We start from the raw sequence: 16,227 nt of genomic DNA, 5'->3' as shown, positions 1-16,227 counted from the left end.
AATCAATAATCAAAATTATTAGAGATTTTAATTAGATGTTACAGCCTTAGTTTAGATATTTAGATAGATATTTTGTTTACAAGCCTTCACTGTACAGTAAGTACAACACTGTAATTGTTGTTACTTCCTTGACAAAGTAGAAAAGCACCCAGGCTTCCCGTCACAATCCTCCGCTGAGGCTGTCGTAATAGTGGCTGTTGTTTTGTCATCAGAGTATGATTTTTTGTCATAATAAGTGGATGGTCTTGCACAGCATGTTTTTTGTTTTGCATAGTCTTGTGTAGCACCTCTATATTAGGGCAACTGAGAAAATAATGAGGTCAAAGCATCATATTTCAGTTCATTCATTTTGCTTTCTGTACACATGCCCATCTGTGGTGTTCCTCTACTGTATCGCATTCATAGCTCACCCAGAAATGAACTGTTTATTCAGTCCTCATTTTGTTCCAAACCTGAATGACATTTAGTACGTAAAACACAAAACAAGTTTTATTGCACAATGTCCAAGCTGCTCTTTTCTATAGAATGAAAGTGAATGTAGACCACAGCTGTCAAAACAAGATTTTCAGTAAATAAATCACATTTCTGGCTATTTTTCACACTAAGCTATCAATTTGGTATATAGCACACAACTTTTTTTGTACTTATTGGAGCTTGGCAGCCTATAGTCGCTATTCATGTTAAGTTGTATTAAAGAAACACCATTAAATGTCTTAAAACGTCAACATGAGTTTGAATGATGTGAGGGAGAACTTTCATTTTTAGTTGAACTTTTCCTTTAAATATGTGAAGTCTGTTAAATCAGGAGAGTTTCCCAAAAAAGGTTACTTTAGCCTGTAGCTGCAGTATTTGTCAGAGGTGATGCAGGCCTTCATGGAATAAGGTACATTTGCTTATCACACCTTTCCCAGATTCCTCGTACTTGCGTAGAGTTCCTGAAATGTTTGAGTATGTGTTTTGAATATTCTCGAATGGGTGGGTTTCCAGGGTTTTTTTTTACTGAATTTGTTTTCATATGACGGTTAAAACGGGTCAGTTTTGATCTGTATCAGTAATTACAGATTGCTTGGATAACAAATCAACAGTGGTTTTAAGTCATTATTCTTTGTGTCCAGCACAAAGGTTTAGTCAAAGGTAGTTTCCAGGCCACAGATCCAGTCCAATTATGTAGCACAATCCTAAACGACAGGACATCCCTTATTATTTAGATCTGTTGTCAAAGGCCACTAGACACACACTTTAGGTTCAAAGTGCTGTAGTTTGAAAGATTAAAAACCATATTTCAGAATATTTATACTACTGTTGTGCATACTCATCTGTGTGAGAGGGCACACATAAAACCAGCATCATGAGCCAGTGTGGCTAAACCAAACCTTGTCTTGACTTGCTATGTCCTGACAAACACGTTTTTGTTTTTTGTTTTTTATTAAAATTTTAAACAGATTATGACTAATGTTTTTCATTTTATTTATTTTTTACATTTTTAAATGTAAAATTTTTATTATCATACACCACCTTTCAAAAGTTTGTGTCTGTAAGATTTTTTTAAATATGTTTGAAAAAGTTCTCTTATGCTTACCAAGGTTGTATTTATTTGGTCAAAAATACTGTAAAACACATAATATTGTGATATATATATTATATTTTTTTGATTGTAATGCATTTTAAAATGTAATTTATTCCTGTGATGTTAAAGCTGAGTTTTCTGCGGTCATTACTCCAGTCTTCAGTGTCATATGATCATTCAGAAACGATTAAAATGCTGATTTTATGCTCATGAAACAATTCTTATTATTATTTAACTTAAAATTTTGTGTTGCTTGATATTTTTGTGGAAAACCATAAATTTTTTCTGGATTCTTTGATGAATGGCAAGTTCAAAGAACATAATTTATTTGAAATATAAATAATTTGTAACATTATAAACATCTTGTCATTGTTCAGACTTTTGAACAGTAGAGTATTTTGGTAAATGTTTGTTTGAAAGTTTTGCTTTGTTTCTCTTTCTTGAAATAAATATTGCTTGTATTGAAATTATGTAATCTGCATCATTCATACATTTTTTAAGAAGTTGACTAAATCATCTTACATTCACAGCATTTACATATTTTTTTTTGTCTTTTAAGTTGCTCTATAAATTATAAAAATACCCTCTGACACTGTCTAGCAATAGCGGGTAGCAAATTGTGACTTGCTGGTTGCTAACATTGGACCCTTGAGGGGAGAGCTTACTTGTTTTCCACTTCATGAAAATTATGCAGTGCTCCATTAAAAAGTTTAAAATGAGTCTGTGCTGCCAGCTCTAATATCATCAAGCTGCTTGCGTCTCTTTTGTGCCCTATTTTGTGCTTTAGCTTTGAACAACCTTGAAGGGGTCATATGATGTTGCTAAAAAGAACATTATTTTGTGTATTTGGCATAATGCAATGTGCTAATGTGGTTTAAGGTTCAAAAAACACATTATTTTCCACATACTGTTCATTATTGTTGCTCCTCTGTGCCCCCCCTTTCTGAAACATGTCGATTTTTACAAAGCTCATTGTTCCGAAAAGCGAGGTGTACGCTGATTGGCCAGCTATCCAGTGCATTGTGATTGGCCGAATACCTCAAGCATATGACAGAAATGTTACGTCCCTTATCATACTGTGATGCCGTCTCCGTCGCGCCGAGACAAAACCAATAAAACCAATTACAAATAAGGCATTTGTAGCATCCAGGAGGGACATAATTACGGATTATAATGACTTGTACTGTATTTTTACTCTTTGTGTTGTGTATCATGCCTCGTAAACCTGAAACCATGTCTGTATTTGTGATCTGAGAAACGAAAAACAACAAGCGCTACTCTACACTGCTCAAAACTTGCATTTGAATCATCAATGGCAAATTCTTTAAATATGAAAACGTACTTACAGTCTGTGAGTTAGAAGCGCCAAACTGTCCTTGCAAAGTTGAAACTGCCCCACTTTATAGAAACAGCCTTTGTGCACAGCCAGTAGGCTACTCTCCGAAGGTTCAGGAAACAGTCCTTGTCCTCCGTAAAATGCGCTGCACACATCTGAATATTTGGGTTGAACTGTTCTGTTCTGGAACAGTGTTGTAAATGCAACTTAACCACTGATTTCTAATTGTGTCCTCTTTCGGGAGACCAAACAAAGTAGTTTCGCTTTATAATACTACAGCGAGAACCAAAGTTACGTCTTCTTTTTTTGCGTGAACATTTGGGCGGTGTTATGCAAATCTTCCCACACAATGATGTCGACATGTGGGGGCGTGTTTAAGCGAGGCGTTTTAGGAGGGCGTGGTTGACTCTTAACTTTTATAAAGAATATCTATTTGGCTTTGAGACTTTAGTCGTTGCAACTTTAGGGATCTGTGCATGAACATCTTGTAACACTCCAAAGAGAAAGTAAAACTTGAAATTGCATCATATGACCCCTTTAACGCTACACTGAAACATTATAAGATGGAGTGATGTAACAGACTGCAAAGCCAGACAGGACCCCTGCTGTTCGATCGAAATATCGAAATGTTTCCGCTGTGTCTTGGTGTATCTCACTGTTCGCTCTCAGTTTTTCTTTTTATTTCTGCCTGAAGCTCAGCAAAGACTCTTAAAAGGCAGACTGTCTGTTCAGTACATCCCGACATTTCACTCATCTGAGTTAAAGTATGTCCCCATTGTGTCAGACCAGATCAGATGAGCCCAAACTCTAAAGATGGATACACAGCATGCAATTTTTTTTTATTATTTTATTTTTTTGTCAGATTGTATGATATGATCCCAGTGAGATATTCCATTGCTTGTGTTTCGACAAATAAATTGGCACTCGATCAGGCTGCAGATGTGACTTTAGAAATGTAGGCTTTGCTAGTTGCCATGTCTTTGTTAAAGTCAGGTGTGATCACAAGTACACTATGTTCAAGAAAAACAAAATTCACCTTTCCCTGCATACAATGTTTACATTCATTTTAGACATTCAGGGATGCATGTGCTTAACTAATTCCATGTGAAGCTGTCACATGGGCAATATCAGAGACAGCACACTTAAATTCAGCACCCGATTAATTCATATCACCAAATCGTCCTGCAACAGGATTGAAAACACTGTTGTCAGCTGGGAAGGCTCTGATATAGAGTGTTTTCTTTGGAAAAGACTGCGCAAAGTTCAGTCTCTGAGTTAGCAGGTGTAACAGGAAGGACTGAGGTGTCTTTTCCACAGTACTGTACTTCCACAATTGACCCTTTGCAAAAACCCGCCCCCTTAGTTACTGTTACATGCTACACATCATGTTATCACACAGTGAAAAATGCATCACGGAACAAAGAGAAAACTGAAAACGCGCGACAGACAAGACAGAGCAGATTACATGTGGTCTCAGCTTTCAAATGTTGCAAACAATAAATACCATTTTGTGGCTCTTTAATGTGTAGTGTCAGATCGTTGTAGAGCCTCAGTTCAAGTTGCTCGTGAACCAATCATCCTTCCTTTTACTACTAGTTGAAATGAAATAAACATGAATGGACATCAGAAGGTTATCGCGTTTCAACTGCGGAAAAACAGTGATACACACCATTTTCAAGTTCAAGTCCACAACCCTAAACTACTCTCCTGTCTGGTTTGTTTGTCGGACAAAATGGCAGATTCAGTGTTGTGATTGGTCAGATCGCCTGTCTGTCAATCATGACTTCCATTGAATGGACAAAAACACTGAAACATTCTTCAAAATATGTTCTTTTATATTGCACAGAAGAAAGTAAGTCATACAGGTTTGGAACGACACAAGAAAGACAGAATTTTCCTTTTTGGGTCAAATATCCCTTATATTATCCCTGAATGGTTTTTCGGAAGTATATTGTGTTATTTATAATGGTGTTTGACTGGTTGCTGCTTAATTTGAGAGCATGATTTATTAGTTAAGAATCTATTAAAGCTGATTATATGGGGTTGTGTGGATTTAGTGACTAAATGTGCTTCTAATAAACTTTCAGCTCTTTGAGCAGCTTATACACACTGAATTTCTTTTGTGGATTTTTTGAAGGTCGAATGCCGCGTTCTTTACACACGCCAGCAGAAACTGACTTCTAACCGCCTTCAGGAGAGATAACAGTACTCTCTCATTACATACTCTTAGCCTTCAGCTTGCTTTCAGTTTATCACCAACACACAAACATTGAGACATTGAGCATCACTAGGAGCAGAAGACAAAATGGTTTATCATTTAGTTTAATATTATTTTTTTTACTTTTACTTTCTTTAATATCTTGGCTGAAGCTCAAGGCTTACAGGAAGAGAATCCATCTCCATTAGTCTTTTGCTGGGTAATGCAGACCTCTGTCTTTGTCATGATGGCCAACTAGCTGTCCAGCAGCTACCAGTATAATAACTCCATGACTATGTGCTAGAATACCACTTGAATATATCCAGTAGTTGTTTCAAACATATTAGTATGTCTCATTTTTCAGGGCAGACAACCATAAACACATATGCATCCCATTTGAGTAATTTTCTTCTCTAAATAACATGCATCATTTTATTTGAAGGATATAGTTTGCGTTCATCCTGCTGCGGTGCAATTTATCTCAAAACTCTTCGGCCTGTTCTGCTTATCCACCGATTATATACAGAGTCTGCTGATAAATGCATTGCAGCTCTTCTCTCACTGGGAAGATGTATGACCACTTGGGTCGTTGACCTCTGACACAGAACTATGATTATATGTTCATATTACATTGATAGACACAGGTGTGTTGTTTTGATATGTGATATGTGTTATGGTGGGATATCAGTGGTTTCTTTTATTTAAAAGTGGTTTGTATCTGTGTTTCAGTACACCCGGGTTTGGATCCCTGACCCAGAAGAGGTTTGGAAGCCTGCTGAAATCATCAAGGATTATAAGGAGGGAGACACAGTGCTTCACCTCAAATTAGAAGATGAAACGGTAAGAGTAAACCCTTCACTTTATCTTTCACCAACATAAGTAGCATGAACTTTACTGATCGTTTTATTGGTACATAAATACACTCATTTTCAGGAAATAAAAATATTAGGAGCAAAATTGTCTATATAAATCATTCATGCTGTATGCTTATCGTTTAGATCATCTTATTTATTTATTTTTTAATAGTTTTAGATTGATTTTCATAGATTTAAATAGAAAGTCTGGGTCTGGAACAAGAGTTAAATGAAAAAAATCTGTCCAGAAAAGGCTTTTGAAAAGTAGCAAAAATAAATGAATACATGGTAAATAGACAAATGTACCAACAACAAAAAATAAATAAATTAATAAATAAATAAACATCTGGTTTGTAAAAATCTGAGATTTCTTTCTGTTCAGTCTACAAAACAAACTTTTAAATGATTTTAAGCAGACTGAACAATAGTGGGTTTAAATTCTCAGTCCCTGAGAGAGGAGGTTGTACACCATATTCTCGACGTGTACCTTAAAAAAACTATGTTGGGGAAACCTGAATAAACCAGTAGATGAAATAAAGATCAGCATGACTTATTGAAGCTCTTGTGTCTGTAATGCATTACCAACACTCTCAGTCTGCCAAAAGACACTTTTCTGACTCTTGAAGCCCATTGAGTAATTGACATTGTGGTTTGAATCAAATCAATTTCTAATCTACTGTTTTTACTTAATGGCATTACTGTCTCTATTCCTAGACGTTAGAATATTCAATTGGTCCCAAAGACAATGCGCTTCCATTTCTTCGGAATCCTGATATTTTGGTAGGAGAGAATGACCTCACGGCTCTCAGCTACCTCCACGAGCCTGCTGTGCTCCACAACCTCAAGGTCCGCTTCGTTGAGTCCAATCACATTTACACTTACTGCGGTAAGTCAATGTGTGTGTCTTAAGTCTCTGATATGTTGGCAAATGTATTGGTCATTTATTTTTATTTAATAACCTGATATTTGTCCAGTTATGATCATCACTTCATAACTCTCTTTACATGGTTGGTTATTGGAAGTGTGCTTCATTTGTGGTAGCTCTAAAATCCAAACGTGAGATAAACATTTTATTTTCAGGAATTGTGAGTAAATACATTTCAAGTAAATTTAATTTGAGCAATTTTTTGTAGGCTCTGTCATTTTCTATCAAGGCTAGTTTATTTAGGATATTATGTCACAATATTCATTCATAGTGCTTTATTATAGCATGCAAAAAAAGAAAAGAAAGCAAAGTAAATTTTTATATAATTTAACATAAAAGTTAAATGAAATATAATATATTTTAATAAAAATACAAAAAAATAGTAAGGAAAGACTAAGAAATAAACTGTTAAATTATTTAAAAGAATAAAAAGGAAAGAAAAATTATATATTCCTCTTTACAGTATTCATTTTTTATTTAATTTTATTAGCGTGTTTATAAATATTGATCGTTAGCTGTGTCTTCTCTTGATGTCACCATTTATCATTTTAAAAGTATTATTTAGATCATTCAGTTACTAAGATAATAAAATATAAACTGATTTCCAATAACATGTTTAAATCCAAAACTCCCGCAGTTACTGTTCTAACCTCCCACAATTTTTAAAGAGGTGGTTCACTGTTTTTTTTTTTTTTTCTAGGCTTGATTATATTTATGGGGTGCAGTCTAACATGTTAATGCTTCATTTAAAAAAAAGAAAACACGTTATTTTTTACATAATTTACCTTTATTCCACACCGCTCTGTCCCTTCTCTGAGGCCATGTCCACACATACACAGGTATTTTTGTAAACAGAGTTTTTCCTTCTTCCGTTTTTAAACAAAATCTCCGTCCACATGAAAACACTAATGCATGCGATGATGCACTGTCAAGAGCATGCCATGCCAACAGGTGGTGATATAATCTCAACCATTAAAGCTATGTTGGCCAATCAGAAGCCTGAAAAAGTTTCCAGGAGGTTTTCTCTTCCTCTTCTCTAATGCAGTGCAGCATGGCCTCGCCTTTGCTGCCTTTTCCAGAGGGCGGGGTTTATCTGGCTCTGTTATGTCAAAAACCCGGAAAGTAACTTGTTGTAGTCCCTACCAGCCATTTTTGTAGCCATTAAACTGCCAGAATTTTAAAAGATGATATCTCCAATTACATTGAACTTTTAGTTTCGTAATGCCCTTGTTGGTCACACAGTCTCACAGATATTTCAAGTCTAAAGACCGCCCAGCTGGTGTTTGTCTTATTTTATTGTTGGTTCCGTCTGTTGTGCTTTGTATTGACTGAATGATTCCCATTATTGTCTCTGTCAGGTCTCAACAATGCCCATTGCCTCATAATTCCTCTTTTATGTTTGTTCCTTACTGTTTACTTTCACAGACGTGTGTCTGTTTTGTGTTGTCTCTTTGAGAATGACACATCACGCATTCACATCATTTTGCTTCCTGTGACATCATTCCATGATTAGAGTCTCCTAATATTTTATTTTATCTGTATCATCAAGATTTTGTCTGATTTAATTTATGCAATACAGTTGTAGGTGTAAAGCCATTTAAATCTCTCTCCTTAGGGATTGTTCTGGTGGCCATCAACCCGTACGAGCAGCTTCATATCTATGGAGAAGAAGTCATCACTGCGTACAGCGGCCAGAACATGGGGGACATGGATCCTCATATATTTGCTGTAGCAGAGGAAGCATACAAACAGATGGGCAGGTTTGTGATCATTTTTTTTAATAGACTTACAATATTAAACAAATCCCCTCTCTTCAAAACCACACCCTTAAAATACGTCAACAAACCTAAAAAACGTTCAGTGCTTTTCTGAATGTTACAAAAGCTTTCCGTTTCAAATAAATGCGCTCTTTTGAGAACTCTTTTTGGTAAAAGCCATTCTGGATTCTTGGAACAAGCACTTCTCAAGAAGAGTTTAAGTTGTTATCATCAAGTGGATGTTGAAGCTGTTTGTTAAGCTTTCCCTGATAGCACACTTACATCACAGAGATGTCTATTTAACATCTGCATGATGTAATTTTTGGAGTGTTTGCTCATCTGCTATACGTCAGAATACGAAGTTTCCTATTAGATGTCAACTAGACGTTTAGATGTTTATGATTTAGAATTGATGTAACACTCACGTCTTAAAGACGTCTATCAGATGTTTGTACACAGCAGATGCTTTCCAGATTAAGCAATCTTTAACCGACATCTTGCAGACGTACGTATGCTATCTGGGTTTTGTTTTGTGATAAAGAGCTCAGGCTTCAGATCAGTGATTTCCACTGGCTGTAAACAGGAAATTACATCATATTCTTTGAAAGCTGTGAGTAATCAGACTCAATGATGGGTAGAGTGGGCAGATAATCACAGTGCACGCAGCATCATTCTTCAAACCTTTGTATTTACATGTGGGTTTTTTTGTTGCTTGAAACAAAAATCAGAGCCATTTGCACATCAGGTTTAAGCTGGAGCTAAACATCCCACGCCGAGACATCTTGACTTACTAATGACTTGTGTAATGCTGAAGTCCTAAAATAAGCTCAGAAAAAAGAGGAAAAGATGCGACAAGGCTTATGGTCAGACTATGTATCCAAACATTGGATTTACAATGGATTTCCTTTATCATGCATATAATCTCAGTTCTTCATAGGAACGCTGTCTTCACACATGTAAATCTGAACTTTCATCTGCAGAGATGAAAAGAACCAGTCGATAATCGTGAGTGGCGAGTCTGGAGCTGGTAAAACGGTTTCCGCAAAGTACGCCATGCGCTTCTTCGCCACAGTGGGAGGTTCAGCGAATGACACCAGCGTTGAAGAGAAAGTACTGGCATCCAGCCCCATCATGGAGGTATGTTATGACATCGGACACATTATCAAAATAATTTGTGTTCAATCTAATAAACGTGTACCACCAAGTACTTCCATCATGTGTGCAGCAGCTGTAAAGGTGCCCTCACTTCACTCGTCACTCCATCTCATCGCAACGTTGCCACACTTGAGCTGCGAAATTAAATTCAAGAATTGGCAGGCCTGTTTGAACAGATAAGAGCGAAGCAGAAAGATGATCTGAGTGCCAACGAGAGTGGCCAAATCTCACAGTCAATTTAGAGATATCATTACTGCAGAAATGAGCATTGGTGATAGAAGGGGCTTTTAGGATGCGAACCTAGAGATAAACCAAACTTATACTACAGATGACTCACAACACCCCAGCTCCGACAAACGAATAATCCATAATCACGGTAATTACTCATTCTACATGATGCTGCAAACTGGATTTTAGGGCTAAGCCTCTTCATCAATCATTTTGCAGCCTCTGTTGTGAAATTCTCTCTCCACCCTTTTTATGTGCTATTATGCATCAATCATAGTAATTTGATGACCTCTTTTTTTCATATTAAACCAAGCAAAGAGTGACTCAACTGTAATTAACACTTTTTTTTTTATTATTTTAAGGCCATTTTTTTTGCATCTGTGAAGGCAATTGGAATTGCAAAAGCAGCCGGTTATGGAAATAGATGCAGATTGGGTTAGTTTGTAGATATCGGATTTTTGGTGCCAACATGCGAACATATCTGCTTGAGAAGTCCAGAGTGGTATTTCAGGTCCGTCTCATGTAGGAAGGACGATTTAAGATTTTATTGCAGCCGTTTGTGCTTTTCCATGTGTTGAACATCAATTTATTTTTGCAGGCTGAGGAAGAGAGGAACTATCACATCTTCTACCAGCTCTGTGCTTCATCCTCTCTGCCAGAGTTTAAAGATCTTTCTTTGAGTAAGTGGCCCAATGACTGGTTTGCTTACTTCCTGAGTGTTTTTATTTGCCATTGACTGTGGCTGGGCAGTATGATGGTATATACTGTCAGAAATGTTTCACGAATAGGTCTTAAAATCTGGTCTTCATGGCATGGGATGCTAAAAAAATGTCTGTGAGCTCATGATGCAGCTCATCTGTCAAGTGAATGCAGTGTCTTGAAGTTTTTTCATTTTTTTTTCTCATTAAATATTCATATGCAAATTAAAATGTAATCAACTTTTTAGGCTTTTTACCTTACTACCAAATGAGTGCATATTGTTTCTTTTGCAGCATACCCAACTGCTTCATTTTTGAGTACTGAAAATTTAAATTTGATGTAAATAATATTTTTATTTGAATATATTTTTGATACCAATGCAGGGATATGAAATTACTATAATACACCACTGTTCAGAAGTTCGGCGTCTGTGCTATTTTTTATTTTTTTTAGGTTTTTGAAAAGACTATCTTAAAGTTTAGAAAAGTTTAGAAAAAAAACAGAAAAAATAGAAAATATAATTACTATTTAAAATGATAGTTTTAAATTTTAAATGTATTTTAAAATGTAATTTATTCCTGTGATTGCAAAGCTGAGTTTTTGCCATCTTTTGCTCCAGCGTTTAGTGTCACATGTCATTATAATGTGCTGATTTGATGCTCAAGAAATTTTTTTTCATATTATCAATGGTGAAAACAGTTGTGCAGCTTAGTGGAAACAGTGATGCATTCTTTTCAGGATTCTTCATACAGTTTCCAAACTTCCGAACGGCAATGTACATGATTTTGATTGCTACTGACAATCTTTAAGTCTTACTCATTCAAATTGTCCATTCACCCTCTTATTTTAGCCAGCGCAGAAGACTTTACCTACACGTCTCTTGGTGAGAACATTTTTATTGAAGGGGTGAACGACGCTGAGGACCTTGTGAAGACAAAAGAGGCTCTTACAATGCTTGGTAAGAACTACGGCAATAAACATGAGTTTAACCAAGGCTTTGCAACAAGACATACCAAGTAGCAAGCATATTTAATATTTATCATGGTGATACTGTGTGTTGTGCAGGTGTGAAAGAGATCCATCAAGTGAGCATCTTTAAAGTAATTGCCTCCATCTTGCACCTGGGGAACGTGGGGATTGTGTCGGAGAGAGATGGAGAATCCTGCCATATCAATGTAAGTTCACAACAAATAGTGTGTTTTACTGTATGTTATTTATTTTAGCACATTAGCTGACTGTTGACTATCCTTCACTTGCCTAAACAATTGCAATCTCTTTTTGCACCTGCAGAGGGATGACACACATTTACATCATTTCTGTCGGCTGCTGGGTATAGAGCAGGAGCAGATGGAGCACTGGCTGTGCCGCAGGAAGCTGGTGACCACTGCCGAGACCTATGTGAAGAACGTGTCGTATGCCCAGGCGGTCAACGCCCGAGATGCCCTGGCCAAACACATTTACGCCCATCTCTTTGACTGGATCGTGGAGCACATCAATAAGGCCTTGCACACGTCCACCAAACAGCACTCCTTCATTGGGGTGCTGGATATCTATGGGTAATACTTGTGATTATGAGAGGGCATGCAAGTAAAGATTTAGAAACTTCGGGTTCTTATATACAGTAGAGTGATATGTCTTATGTTTTGACCTTCCCTTAGCAGAAAGTTCATTGAGTTTTTAGAGTCAGCATTTGCCTGTAAGCCTTTCTGACCATGGGACTAATTACTTCCTCAAAGAGGGGAACTTATTGATCAGCATTAGAGTAAATAAGCAGAAAAGTGCCAAGCTATAGGATGCAGAGAGAAGTGTTGAGTTTGTTTTCTTTGTTTTCTTGGTGATTTTGCTGATTTTTTTTCTTGTCTTATCATATTTGAAGATTTGGAGATTTAGAGATTAGAGGATTTGTGTATTTATTTATTAAATGAGAAAATGAAGCAACAATTCAACTCGGTCAGTAATAAATTATCAGTAGATCCATATGTTTAGTGTCTTTGGTGTTACTCATGCTATGTAGTTTTTAGATATATATACTATCTTAAATGTCTTAATATATTGGATAAAATATAATAATTATAATATAATATATTCTAATTTTTTTAAGGTTAAAAAAAATTTTTTATTTTAATTTTTTATTTTTTTAGTTATTAGTTTTTTTTTTTAATATTAGGTTATAATAATTTTTTTTTTTTTTTATTTATTTTTTTTAATTTTTTTAATTTTTTTTAATAGTACTCTGAACAGGGCGTCTTATTTATTTTTATTTTCTCTTTTTTTTATATTTTACTAAGTGTGAATTATTTTTGTTTTATTTTAATAATAACTTTTATTAATAATAGTAACTTTTATTTTTTAAATAATGAAACCATTTTTCATTATTTATTTAAAAAAATGAATGAACAATTTTACTATGTTAGTTTGTTCTTGTGCACATCTACAATAAAAAAAACCTGGACATTTCCTAAAGAATAATAATTTTTTAATTGATAATCATTTTATAGTTTTAAACCTGGACATTTCCTAAAGAATAATAATTTTTTAATTGATAATCATTTTATAGTTTTTCTATATCACTTTCTAATCCGTGAAAGCCAGTTTCTCAATTATATCATGTTTTAATTTAGAATTGCAATACATTTGAGAATTGCGTTTTCTTTTTAAATAGATCATTTCAGTTCCAGGAATTTAGAATTGCAATTACATTTGAGAATTGCGTTTAGAAGTAAATGGATGATACATGTGTTTGTGTCATGACTCTTGGCTGTATTTAGTTTCAAATTTAATGTATTTGATGCATTTACCTAATGCATATACATCATATATTCCTTAGCATGTGTTTAAACTGGAGCAAGAAGAGTATATGAAGGAGCAGATCCCCTGGACGCTTATAGATTTCTATGATAACCAGCCTTGCATTGACCTCATTGAAGCCAAGCTTGGTATTCTGGACCTTCTTGATGAAGAGTGTAAGGTGAGTTGCGAGCAGAGGGAAAACAGTTGTTGAGAATGCGATAAAGAGAATTTGAGAGGGATGTTGTCTAAACAGGTCTCTGAACAGAGTTTCTCATTTAGTTTTAAAGAGCTCTGCCTCTTTGAAGTTTTTGAGTGTGTATCAGAGCAGCTTCAAAAGTGTGATCATGCTATTTCTGCTACAGGTAACCCAAATAATGTTTTAATTTTCCTGCAGTTCAAAGTATTTTTTTCTTTACTGCATCTGACAGGTGCCTAAAGGAACGGATCAAAACTGGGCGCAGAAGCTGTACAGCAAGCATTCAAACAGTGGGCATTTTGAAAAGCCCAGGATGTCCAACAGGTCATTCATTGTGGTCCACTTTGCAGATAAGGTTTGTTCAGCTCATACTTAGCACACTATAGGGCTCAGATTGCTTCTGGGATATAAATTGTGGTTCAGTTTTCATGTGATATTTAAAAAAAATTTAAAAAAAATCTGTCATTAATTATTCACCCTCATGTCAGAAAGCTCCCGGATTTCATCAAAAATAAGTTAATTTGTGTTCCGAAGATGAACGAAGGTCTTGCGTGTTTGGGACGACACGAGGGTGAGGAATTAATGACAGAATTTAAATTTTTAGGTGAACTATCCCTTTAACTTTCTAAAACTTTCTTACAAACAAAGCAGGCTTTTATGTATTAATTTTTGATTTTTAAATCTGTAACAGGTTTAAATTGAAAGGTTTGAATTGAATAATTTTTGTGTAAATTGTTTTTGTTGTGTTTTGCGAAGTTTGTGTTGCTGAAGATGGGCTTTTTGAAAACCAACTTTTTCAAATTACGTTACAAAACACAAATGATTTGTTTAATAATGCATGATGAATGCAACTAAAATAGATGATTCTTCTTCATGCCAGTTTGGGGGCACAAAAATGATGTAGCATGTTATTTTTAGTGTGGTACTGATGTATAAGTCACACTTGTGACATTATGTCACCCCTGACAGGTTGAATATCAGTGTGACGGCTTCCTGGAGAAGAACAGAGACACTGTTTATGAGGAGCAGATAAACATCCTCAAGGCCAGTCAGGTGAGCACTGTATATTTTTTGTTAAGAATAAAATGTTATGTTTTTTAAAAATGCTTTTTTTTTTTTTTACCCTCAGTATATTTAACTTACTCTTCCCCATCCAGCCAAGCCTCTGTTAAAGCTTTACGCTTCCTCATGTCTGCATGATTGAAATCACACTTTAGCTCATGTTTTGCTCTCTGGCCTGTTTAAGCAGTTAATTGACTTAAAGTTTTCAGGCAAACAAGAGGCCTGACCTTGTCCACACCTAGCAATGTATCACTCGAACAGCCGGATCCATCTTAACTGAGATTTAATAGTATATCCATTGTCTTTGTCAATACTGATCTATCTCGTAGTGTTTTGTCCTGAGGTTTCTTGGCAACAGAATTCACTGGAATCTGAGCTAAGTTCATTTGCAGACAGCAGCACATCATTGTCTACAAGTTAAAGACCTTCTCTGCAGGGCAGTGTTGAAATGCTGTCGAGTTTAAAATGAAACTTTCACTAGGACTCTTGTAATGAGATGTCCCTGTGGAAGAAGTGCAATTTAAACATCAGTTTGTCTCAAGTGATAACAGTTTTCAGCACTGCTGTCTGAAGTTTGCTCTTACTTTAAACATGTTTCCCAGCTATGTTCTCTTCAGGATTTAAGTATTTTTTAGCAGGTATTTTCTTTTAGGGATTTCTTTGTTTCTTTTATAATGTAGTGGGCTTTTAGTGGTTTTATGGTGAAGGCATAGCTCATGCATATTAATTAGGTTGTACACAAATATTTTAACATGTTCTTTTATTGTTTTAATAAATGGTATAAGTGATGTCTATTACTTTATTATTAGATCTACCACTTGTTTATTGTTTAGATCGTACATATATATTTTATAATATTACTGTTACTACTTACTGCTACTACTTTTGAAACGTAATACTTTCAATGCTTTAATATTTCAAGCATATATGTCCTTATAGGAATGGTTTGGCCAAAAATGAAAATAGTTGAAAATTTACTCACCCTCAGGCCATCAAAGATGCCTTCAAATAGCTTTGGACAAATGTAACATTACATCACTTGCTCACCAATGGATCCTCTGCAGCGAATGGGTGCCGTCAGAATAAGAGTTCAAACAGCTGATAAAAGCATCACAATAATCCTCAAGTAATCCACATGACTCCAGTCCATCAGTTTATATCTTATGAAGTGAAAAGCTGTGTGTGTAAAGAAAAAAATCCATCATTAAGACGTTTTAATTTTAAACTGTCATCTACTGGATGAACTGACAAAATTTTCATTCTGGGGTCCATGCATCAAAATACTAAGCTTGTCTGTCCAGTGATTTAAAAAAAAAAAAAAATCCTTTCACATCAAAATCTGTCAAAAATGTGTTTAAAGTAATGTTAAATGTCTCCAAATCTGTTCTGATTAAAAAATTAATCTGTTTTCTGGGATGAACCGAGGGTAAGTAAATGTTTTCATTCTGGGATGATCTATTC

The 16,227-nt window shown here is 35.4% G+C and overlaps 1 protein-coding gene across 1 annotated transcript in view; it reads left to right on the top strand.

Annotated features, from left to right (window-relative positions):
- myo5b (myosin VB) overlaps window positions 1-16,227 on the top strand; it is a 43,890-nt gene that overhangs the window by 8,191 nt on the left and 19,472 nt on the right. Inside the window, 13 exon segments of the mRNA XM_042711450.1 lie at window positions 5,830-5,940; window positions 6,669-6,840; window positions 8,495-8,639; window positions 9,617-9,964; window positions 10,467-10,530; window positions 10,618-10,699; window positions 11,569-11,676; window positions 11,784-11,893; window positions 12,009-12,274; window positions 12,587-12,668; window positions 13,546-13,686; window positions 13,937-14,059; window positions 14,674-14,757. Coding sequence (XP_042567384.1) covers window positions 5,830-5,940; window positions 6,669-6,840; window positions 8,495-8,639; window positions 9,617-9,964; window positions 10,467-10,530; window positions 10,618-10,699; window positions 11,569-11,676; window positions 11,784-11,893; window positions 12,009-12,274; window positions 12,587-12,668; window positions 13,546-13,686; window positions 13,937-14,059; window positions 14,674-14,757 — 1,836 coding nt within the window.

The sequence above is a fragment of the Cyprinus carpio genome, chromosome A21 (genome assembly GCF_018340385.1).
Source record: "Cyprinus carpio isolate SPL01 chromosome A21, ASM1834038v1, whole genome shotgun sequence".
NCBI lineage: Eukaryota > Metazoa > Chordata > Actinopteri > Cypriniformes > Cyprinidae > Cyprinus > Cyprinus carpio.
This window is presented reverse-complemented; position numbering and strand designations above follow the sequence as displayed.